At 43.1% G+C, this 11,081-nt stretch overlaps 1 protein-coding gene across 4 annotated transcripts in view; it reads left to right on the top strand.

Moving 5' to 3' along the window:
* The first annotated feature begins 3,231 nt into the window (after positions 1 to 3,231).
* Positions 3,232 to 11,081, top strand: part of CPEB4 (cytoplasmic polyadenylation element binding protein 4) — a 63,649-nt gene continuing 55,799 nt past the window's right edge. The window contains exon 1 of one of the 4 annotated variants that reach the window (XM_005599224.4): positions 3,232 to 5,444. In XM_005599224.4, the coding sequence (XP_005599281.1) occupies positions 4,320 to 5,444 (1,125 nt within the window). In that variant the 5' untranslated portion in view covers positions 3,232 to 4,319. The remainder of the gene's footprint in view (positions 5,445 to 11,081) is intronic. The other 3 variants (XM_001502804.7, XM_023617218.2, XM_005599225.4) reach the window with 3 other exon arrangements.

Genomic DNA, 11,081 nt, shown 5'->3' with positions numbered 1-11,081 from the left:
GGTGAAGGAGATATTAGGGCTCTGCTTCCTGGGAGGCTCCGGGTTTGGGGTGTGGTTGACCTCAAACCCCAGAGGGGGCTGGGCAGTAGCCAGCAGGGTACAAGCATTCTCTAGCCCACATCTTCTCTGAAGGGTGTCAGCCCTCCCCAGACAGGGAGGAAGTTTGTTTGTTTGTTTAATCTGGTAGCACCTTAATGTTTGGGCAGAGCTTGCTTTCTCTGCAACCCTAAAGCTTCCCAGGGAGCACGCTTCCTGGGAGGGGCTCTCTTCTGCTAGCAGTGTTCAAGCCAGCACTCATCTGCAACTGTAGATCCCTTTGGAGATCCTAAATGGAGCTGCTGAATTGTTGTCATGGTTACCTGGGACAGTTTCTGAGGCCAGCGTGTTTCCAAGGAGGGCAGCCCTGAGCTGGATAGCCTGGGTTTCTGAGTAGGCAACTGACCCAAGAGAACTGCTTCCCCTCCTTCTCCCAGGCTCCTAGTCTCAAACCAGGAGCCTGACGTCTACAGCGAGCCTCTGAGCTTCAGGCCAGCCCAAACCTACTGCCCATACTTGATTTAGCCTTAAAAGATCAGGCTGACTCAGGCGTGCCTCCTCCCTCCACAAGCCAACAGAGGTTCCTGGATTCACTCATGCACACAGCTGCTTCTAAGCAAAAGACACTTGTGAAGTAGCTCTCTGCACTTACCATGTTAATAAGGAACTGACATTTTGAAAACCTCCTTTGAGCCTACCACTTCATGTGCATCTCATGTAATTTACCAACCTAGCGAGGGAGGGAATATCATTCCCATTTTATCTATGAGGAGCCAGGGGCTTGTAGGGGTGATGCCGAGGGCTGCACAACTAAGAAGTAGAAGACCCAGGATTCAAATTATGCTGTTTGGTTCCAAAGATAGTCCTCTTTCCTCCAAGTCATGGCTGCCTTCGTAGCCCCTGAGAACTGGTAGCCGCAAGAGATTCTCAGCCATCTACCGGGCACTGAACACTCATTTGTTCATTCCATAAACGTGACCTGAGTCCACTCTGTGCCAGACCCTCTGCTGGCCACTGGGGACACAAAGATAAATCAGATGCAACCTCTGCCCTCAAGAAACTAACCTTCTGACAACCAGCAGTAATTAAAAGAGAGGAATCTACAAGACGCTAGAGAGAGGGGCAGTCAGGGAGACCATTCTGGAGGAAATGACATCTCTGTGAACCAGCTAAGTCTCAAGGTATGTCCAGTGTGGGGAATAAACAGCAGAGCAAGACCCCATCCCTGCCCTCAAGGGCTGCAGGGACAAGAGTCATGCTCACGATACCATGAAAGAGAATAAAATCACTGATTAACGCCCCAAACAGGTGTTCTACATGGAAGTGCTGGAGGACTGAGAAACCGAGGCAGCAGAAGTTGGGGTCATTGAGCAAAGGCTATAGAAATGAAATGGAAGCTACTTTTGTTCATAAGGTGCTTCTTAAAAGTCTTTGAGCTCTCTTTCTTTCCCTACTCTTGCCATAGTCGCTTCAGGCTCTACTCTGATTTATTTTCCTTTCTCATTTCCTACTAAGGGAAAACATTCACTTACACAACATCTTTAAAGCTTGTGCTGAGAGCAAGGCATTACCCTAGGCCCTGAGGGTGGTCACAGTGGTGGAAATGTACAAAGATGAACAAGAAGACATGGAGTGCCGGAGCAGCAAATGAATAACCTAAATGATGAAAGTTTGAGAGAAGTGGGCTCCAAACCAGGCATGAGGAATGAAATAATTCAGTCTTGGAAAGGGAAAAAGACTTTTCAGGAAAAGACTTCATTATAGTTGGTTTGTTCATTCATTTTTTCGGCTTCCGTTCACTGATGCCTCTTACCTGCAAAGTCCTGTCCTCAAAGAGCCCACAAGTGAGCGCAAGGCCAGGAGATGTAAGCCACCATTACAACAGAGTGTGATAAACAAGCATGAGATGTACACACAGCCATGGACGCTCCAACGTGAGAACTTAGAAGACAAAGTTGGTAGCTTTTGAACTGATTCCTAAAACAAAAATGTTTACCAAGTGGAGAAGAGAGGAAAGGGAAAGTAAAAAGGCACTGAGGGTATGTCTAAACAGCTTGGTGGGGGGCGTTTATAGGGACATGAGGTGTAAAGACACGGTGCCCGCAGAATGGCAAGCCCTGTATACCAGACTAAAGAGTTTGCCTTTTTTCATCAGAGTAATGGGGAGCCATAGAAGAGATGTGAGCAGGTGAAGACCACGATGAAGTTTTCGTTTTGGAAATATCCCTCTGCTGCAGCGTGTAGGACGGACTAGAACGGGATGGACATGAGGACTCAGCCACGGATGCCTACAACAGATGTATCTTCGTGGCTGAGAGACTGCACCAGAAGGAAGCCTAAGGCAAGCTGGGCGGGTGGAGGGGAAGGAAGGAAAGGTGAACGGAGGCTCCCGCGTGAGGTCTGCATTCAGAACAAGGACGTACGCAGTTCTAGGCACCGAACAGCAGCTGGGAAGACCCGCCTCCCCTTCCAGATCCCTCTGGGGCGGAGCTCGGGCCAGAGCACGTGACGCCTGGGGACCCACCTTTACTATGGGCAGTCCTCCCGTTCATCCGAGGTTTGACGGGTCGCCACTCTGATCCCCAAAACCTTGACTCTTTCCCGTGGTGCTCGGGGCATCTGTTCTCTTCCGCGTGTCTCTATACGCATCTCCTGCAAAGTGTGGTTAGGGCGGATAAACAGCGCAGCTGTCCTTTGCCCACACTAAAGATGGCGACCCGCAGCGCTCACTCGGGGTGGGGAGCGGGCGCCGGGCCTCCCCGGGCCAGGCGCAGACGGAAAGGCAGTCTCTCGAGGAGACTTTCCGACCTTCCTGGGCGGGGATCTGAGCCGGGGGCGTGGCCTCGCCTAAAAGCTAGCCGCGGAGTGGCCTTCCGGCGGGTGGGCGGGGCGTCGGCGGCGCCCCGCCCCTCCCTCCTCGAACCGGAAGTGTCTCTCGGTCTTTCCAGCTGGTTGTCATTTCAGTCGGCTCGGTCCTGAGGAGAGGGACTCAGCCGCGGCTGCGGGACCCGGCGCCGGGAGGCGGCGGCGGCGGCGGCGGCGGCGACAGCAGAGGAGGACGAGGGGGAAGAGGGAGAGAAGCAGCGGCGCCGGGCGGAGTCCGCCACCACGACAGCGGGGACTGCGGGACCGGGCGAAGGCGGCGGCGGCGGCGGCCCAACAACCGTGAGGAGAAACAAAAGCCTCCCAAATTGTAGTTTTAAAAAAAACCTGGGGGGGCCAAGAGAGCGCGCGCGCGGGGGGGCGGCCCTTCTCCTTTAGAATCACTACACGAGTGGGCTTTCCTCTTTTCCTCTTTCTGCCCCCGCCGAGACTCGAACTGGGAGGACCGCACGGACCGCGCCTGGGTCCCATGAGGGAGAAACACCTCGGAGCCGCCGAGAGGGGAAGAGGCCGAGCCCGCGGGCCCGTCCAGGCCGCCCCCGCGCCCCCGGGCCGCCCGCTCGCCCCGCGCGAGGCCCGCTGAGCCCCCGATCGCCACCCCCCGAGGGAGAAGCGGGTGTCCCCAGCCCATTTCATGGGGGAGAGGAGGCCGGGGGCAGCCCAGGCACAGCGACCGCAGCACGATCTGCACCCAGAGCCTCGGGAGCAGCCCCGCAGGCCCGACGTGCGCCCCGCGGAGGAGCAGCGACAGGACCGGGAGCGGCGGAAAGCCCGCTGCCGGCGTCTGCCCATCGGCCGGCGCTGACCGCCTCCCCCGCCCAGAGCACCTAATAGAATCTCTATATATAGATATATAATATATAATGTTAAATTATTCCTGATTCTTCTTAACCAAGCTGCCGAGAACACAACGTCTTCTCCCCTTTCGCCCTGTTCTGATTTTTATGTGAGTGAAGCTGAACTGCTGAGGAAGACCATATGTGATTGTTAAATTATATATATATATTTTTACTCCGCGCAGTTCTTACTCTTCTCCGTCCGTAGACGCTTGAGAAGCTGTGTTTTTGTCATTCATGTACATTTTCCTTTGGAAAAAGAAAGCGCCTATTTTACTAACCAAAGACTTGATTTTTACCCCCTTCGTTTTTATTCCCTCCTAGAAATAAGCCCAGTTGGATTCATGTCAATGTTTTAAGAGATTTTTTTTTTTCAGCTTTTTCTTTTCTGTCAGAGACCAGAATTCCAAATCAGAACTATTTAAGGTGATAAGCTGCGATCTTTGAGCTAGCTATAAATAAGACATTTCAAACAAACGACTTAAATTGGGGGTAGAGGATACAAAGGCGTGAGACATCAGGTTGTCCTTTTTTATCGTAAGATTCTGATCCTAAAAATAATAAATGGGGGATTACGGGTTTGGAGTGCTAGTGCAAAGCAATACTGGGAATAAATCTGCTTTTCCAGTCAGATTCCATCCGCATCTGCAGCCTCCACACCATCACCAAAATGCCACCCCCAGTCCTGCTGCTTTTATAAATAATAACACAGCTGCCAGTGGCAGCAGCGCCGGCTCAGCTTGGCTCTTTCCTGCTCCGGCCACCCATAACATTCAGGATGAGATCTTGGGGTCCGAAAAAGCAAAAGGTCAGCAGCAGGAGCAGCAAGACCCTTTAGAAAAGCAGCAGCTCTCCCCCAGCCCAGGTCAGGAAGCTGGAATACTACCTGAACCTGAGAAGGCGAAATCTGAAGAAAATCAGGGGGACACTTCTTCGGAAAATGGCAACGGGAAGGAGAAAATAAGAATCGAATCACCAGTGTTGACAGGGTTTGATTATCAAGAAGCTGCGGGGCTAGGGGCTTCGACCCAGCCCTTGACGTCTAGCGCATCGTCTCTTACTGGTTTCAGTAACTGGTCAGCAGCAATAGCACCTTCTTCCTCTACAATCATCAATGAAGATGCAAGTTTCTTTCACCAGGGAGGGGTCCCGGCTGCTTCGGCCAATAACGGTGCTCTGCTGTTTCAAAATTTTCCCCATCATGTCAGCCCTGGCTTCGGAGGCAGCTTCTCCCCTCAGATCGGGCCTCTCTCCCAGCACCACCCTCATCACCCTCATTTCCAGCATCATCACAGCCAGCATCAGCAGCAAAGGAGGTCTCCTGCCAGTCCCCATCCGCCACCTTTCACACATAGAAATGCTGCTTTTAACCAGCTGCCTCATTTGGCCAATAATCTCAACAAACCCCCCTCTCCGTGGAGCAGCTACCAGAGTCCCTCTCCCACACCGTCGTCTTCCTGGAGCCCCGGGGGAGGCGGATATGGTGGCTGGGGAGGGTCCCAAGGCCGAGATCACCGCAGAGGGCTGAATGGAGGAATAACGCCCCTGAACTCCATCTCGCCTTTGAAGAAAAATTTTGCAAGCAATCATATTCAGCTCCAGAAGTACGCTCGCCCCAGTTCTGCCTTTGCTCCTAAATCCTGGATGGAAGATAGCTTGAACAGGGCTGACAACATTTTTCCTTTTCCGGTAAGATTATGTTCCATTAATAGATTAAGATGAATAAGGAAATGGTTTGGCGTTAATATCTATTTAAAAGTTTGAGTTGTCCACATTCATATCAGAGCTCTTCTTAGAAAATGAGTTAATTGCTAGACATTATTTTGGCAGGAGAGGAGTGTAATTTGGAGCAAAATATTCAACAGTTTCTTTGGTAAATTTCTAATTGTAGTCTTCCCATAGATAATTGTATGAATTGGCATAATTATGAATACCAGGTAGCTAGTGATGTGGTAATTATTAACTGTAGCACCTTTTTAGCCTGACAAGAGAATCAGGGTTGGTTTTTTCCTGCTTATTTAGGTGAGAATAAATAGTATATAGATATAAATATATTTCATTGTGGAAGCTGATGAGCATTTTCTCCCCATATGCAGTAACTATATAACCAAAAAAATTCATTTCTTTCTCCACTGTAAGGTATTGAGTCACTGAAAACCAACTATTGAATTACAGTTTTCTCACTGGTTACATTTTAAACCTGGAACCTCTCTGTACCATGCAGTCTAAACAGTCTGAATTCATCAATTTGGCAATTCCTCCTTAAACCTCTTTGCAAATTCTGGCCTGCCTTATCAGTGAGGATTGCTAGAGAAATGATCTGAATGTTTTTTTCATTCCCCTTTATTTTTGAATACTATGAAACTGTTGATCTCAGACTGACTCTTTTATGATGCCTTTCACCCATTTGTTTATTTTCCAGTGTTAACACTAGGGGTACAGATAATTAAACCATTCCTAAAAATAGATTCAGGCAAAGATCACTTGTGTTTCTTGCTACCAGTGTATCTATATTCTGCAAGAGTCACATTGTTTTATGTTTTTGAATTAATGAGCAGCCAGCCTAGGTGATAGATATGAGAAAAAGGGAATTTCATAGTTATTTGAACATCAGATTCCCCACTAAAATTGTATACTTTGAGGGTATGATCATTTATATGTGTTTGGGAAATTTATATGGAATAATAAGCTAACATTGAGTCAGTCCCCTCAACAACCCCACAAGGTAAGTTCTATTATTATCCCCATTTTACAGCTGAGAAAATTGAATATCAGAAAGATATAATAACTTGACCAAGAGCACACAGCTGGTAAGAGTGCAAACTCGAGATTAAAAAAACAAGGATTAGAACTGTATCTGTATACGTGTATACATACATGTTTACACGTACACATGTGCTACAGCGAGAGGGTTATTTTAGAGAGCTTTCTGCAAGGGCCAAAACAGATTACAAAATAGTTGCAGTGTCCCCAGATATGATGTCAGCACAAGCAGAATTATCTGTTTTAATTAATAATTTGCTTAGTGAGAGAGGAGGTTTGCTAAGAGAACCCTGCGTCATTCCAGGGAATTAAATATCCCTTCTCTAAGGACTCAGGTGTAATGGTTAGGATGTATCTTAAAATATTTGGTTAAATTTAACTTTAGATTTTTAAAAATAATTGTTTGCCTGAGTATCAAAAAGCTGTTGGCTTTTGTTTTCTGAAAGGGTTTTTTTTTTACTCAAACTGAAGAGAGTAGTTATTGTGCTTTAGTGGTCCCGTAAAAGGCTGTTTAGGACATTGGCGATCCCATGAAGTCTATTTTTAAAAAGTTGCTTCTGATATTCCTTTAAACATAAATTTAAGGGAAATTTAATGCAGAGGTAACTTTTGCGAATTATTCATATGTTGCTAATTTAAAAAATCTGAGATGTTATTCCATCCATTTTAACTGGATTAGGATTGGCTCAGAATTGAGTATACTTTTCCTTTTTATTTTGCTGCTATACACTGACAGAATGAACTTATGTGACCTCGTGGTTTATTTTCCATTCTCACTTTACTGACTTTTGATGAAGATTTGCTTTGGGAAAAATGAAAATTTCAGAAAAATGAATAAATGATACATATATGCACATTATTAATATTTTTATGGGGCTAACAGAATGTGTTTAACCTGTGAAACCTTTCCATCAGATGATTTTTGAGAGATTAGGCCGATTTATGAAATAATATAATAAAATAAACTAAGGTTGATACTAAAAGATATTGTTAGAAACTAACTCTTCCCTTAGAATTATTGTCTGTCATGCTGAGGATGGAAAAAGGACGAGTCAGTATACCTGGATCAAATATGGCAGGGTTAGAAAGAAAGTTGTTGATTTCTGCTCACCTTCCCGACTGTTCTTTTAGGAGACTGTGTGTGTGTGTGTGTGTGTGTGTGTCTGTTAGAGAGAGAGAGGGAGATGGAGGATGAAGGAACCCAAGAGCAAGCATTGGGGTGATCTGAAATTGAAAAAATCTTTATGACAAGAAATTCCTAATTGGGCTTTGAAAACATCGTAAGAAGTTATTAAACTGATTACTGTGGTGCTTACTTAAATGCAGTTCTTTGTGTGTTTTTCACAATTATTTTTCTGAATCTTTCGGCAAAAAAACCAGTACCGTTTTAAGTTGGTATGAATTACTTGGTTAAATTTGATATGAAAAATCTTGACGGTACATTTATTTGCCTGAGTGCTGGGAGCCCTAGGTTGTGGTCTGGCCCCTCTCAGTATCGTAGCATTTGGGGGCCTCAGTTTCTTCATAAAATGTTGGAGGTGACCTAGGTGATTCCTGAGTTCCTTGTGATCCTAATGCAAGTTCCTGTGAAATTTGAACTGCTGCAACCACAATGCACACCCTTTTTCTAAACACTGCTATCTTCTTTAAATTTATTACCTTAAGCGCTATTAATTTCAGGGAAGAAATTTTATAGATATTAGTAATTCAATTTCCATCATTATTAGAAAGAATTCCTTAGGTGTTTTGGAGAGATCTTGAAATTTACCACAGAAAATATAGGATAGAGCTTACGTGGCTACATAATCATATTGGTGATCAGTCAAAGACTAGTGTGGTATTGTTCTATTAAAAGGAAATAATTTACCTGAAATGTAATTAATACTGGGCAATGCTTATTTTAATTTGAAATGAGTGAGAATGGTTTTTACGTTTGTTTAATGCAGGTTTGGGTACATACAGCGAATTCATATTAATGATAACATTTTTAATTAGTTTTTTTGGCCAATGTTACCCTTCTCTTTTATCTGTGTTTATGGAGCAGGAGCAAAGATTCCAAATATGTGAATAATCCTCTAAATAATTGATATGGCAAGGCATTATATTTTGGGACATTTTTGTATTAAAATTTGTTTCTAAATTATTTTTGCTTAGCGTAAAGTTTTCATTATGTAAATTTGGACAACATGCCTCAAATCCAGTTTTCACATAGAACTAAACTAATATATATTTAATAGTAGCTAACATGCCTATGATATTCTAAGTGTTTTACATGTATTAACTCATTTAATTCATTCAACAATCCTATGAGGTAGAAATTATTGTTATTGTGTTTATTATTACTATTCACACACAAGATTTGGCTCTTAATCCTTATACTACAGTGCCTCTTAATACATAATACAGGTGACGGTGGGGGAAATGCCTCCTGGAAGCATGTCAAATGAGAGGAACATTTTTACAGTGAATAAGTGATATATGATGATCAAAAGCTGATTATAGATGAAGTTTTGAGAGTAGAAAATAATAGAATATCTTTATTTATCAACTTTAAAATATTAAATAATTTTCAAGTCAGTACTTGTTTGTTTTTAGTTTTTACTATAGACCAGGCACTGAGCTAAGTACTTTCACATATGTTATCTCATTTCTCTATAGGGTTTCTCAACCCTAGGGGGTTTGTCTTTATTGTCCCAATTTCAAAATGAAGAAACAAGGCCCGTATTCATTGTAACTAAAGGCATGATTTGACCCCTACATTAAGGGGAAAAAATCCTACCCATCCTGCAAACACATCCTGGAATTCTGATATCCAAACCAAATAATAGATTGGGACACCTGCCAATAATTATATTTGAATATGGCGCTTTGGAGGGGTGCCTCGATCTTCTGTACTTACAGGAAAGTAAAGGAGAATTGCGTGGTATATATTCTGGTACCCTCTTATCTTCAGTTCAGTTATGCTCCCACTTCCACTAGCTAAGAACCAGCAAGTAGAGAGGAAAAAAAAGACAAAATCTGTCACAAAGATGATCCTAAAACTTGTTTGATAGGGAGACATTTTAGGACTTAGAGCCCATTTGCTCCTACTTTAGACACAGTCATCACAGATTTAAGTTGTCTTAACCAGGCAAGTAATTCATGTCACTTTAATAACTCTCCTTGTGTTGTCGGTTTATTGATCCTTAAAATTACATATGGCATCTTATATCTGTAATCAGAAAGTTACTACATTGCTTCAGTTCTGAAAGTCATGGTAAACTATTAGAATTGTCTGAAGTGCAACTTCATTACGTTTTTTGTTTCTTAATATAGTCCCAAGAGGGATCTTTGCATAGGAAACATTTTCTTTGGCTTTGTATTTATTTATATTAGAAGAGGGGAAACTAATTTTTTTTAAATTGTGAAGTATGCATTGGATAGTTCTGGCTCCAGCAGAATTGAGATATTGGGAAAACTTTGGGAGAAGCCTATCAGATACGATCTTCCCCCTTTTGGTAGAAAGCCTTTTAACTAGATGGAACCGAAACTTGGGTGGGGTAGAGTTTTTTTTTATTATTTTTTGTTGTCTTCAGAGAAGCCATGGAATATGATCAACTCATTGTTCCATCATCTTTCAGGAAAAACCTGTTTATTGCAAGCCTAATGAATGTGGTTGTTGCTAGTTTCAACTAGAAAGATGCTACTCAGTTCCGGAGTTTAAGCTTTTGAGAGGAATCCCTGTTAGTGTTCATGAGAAAGAAATGGAAAAAGTAGCATTAAAATGAACATATCCCTAGTTTGAATTTTACAGTCTGAATTTGTTTTCCTTATGACTTTTCTCCAGCTTACTATATAAGGAAAATAAGCTTGAAAATCCACTATCACAATTTTCAGCACTATGTTGTACCTCAGTTTTTGGTCCCGTCATAAATAAGATAATGTATATAATGTGTTTCTTTTTAAGGCAGAAAGCCCATAATGTGAGCACTCATTTTAATTTTTCCTGACGAAACTCATTTTGTATTTAATTGTTCAAAAAAATTATTCTTGCAGAATTCAAGCATATTTTTACCGTAAATTTATAGTAATGTATAATTTTTTTTACTTCAAATTTACTGTAGAGTATCATCATTTATTAAAAAAAGTTTTGAAACAGGAGTTCCACTTTCAGGTTTTTAGAAAATTCTTGGTAGATAGAAAGATATAGGGGTAGATCCTATTTTTAATCAGTTTCTGAAGGTGAAACTTGCATAATTACTGAGAAAGGCTATTTTGTGAGGCAAAAATGCAGTAGAGTGAGGCACAGGCTCTGGATCCAGACAGACGTAAGTTTGACTCTGAACTCTAATTAGCCGTGTGACCTTGAGCAAATCTCATAAATTCTGGAAGACAATACCTCATTAAGATAATAATACCTAACAGTGAGGGGTTATTGTGATGTGCCTTAGAAGTATGTGGCCATATTAGCCAGCTTAACTTTTTTTTTCAGTTTAAAATATGGCTCTCTAATATTGAGTAAAATCATGAAATTCAAGTAATTACGAGTATAGCTTGGGCATCTATGAAAAATTTTCAGCAGTC

This window comes from Equus caballus, chromosome 14 (genome assembly GCF_041296265.1).
Source record: "Equus caballus isolate H_3958 breed thoroughbred chromosome 14, TB-T2T, whole genome shotgun sequence".
Classification (NCBI taxonomy): domain Eukaryota; kingdom Metazoa; phylum Chordata; class Mammalia; order Perissodactyla; family Equidae; genus Equus; species Equus caballus.
The sequence above is the reverse complement of the archived record's forward strand: the minus strand, read 5'-3'. Positions and strand labels throughout refer to the sequence as shown.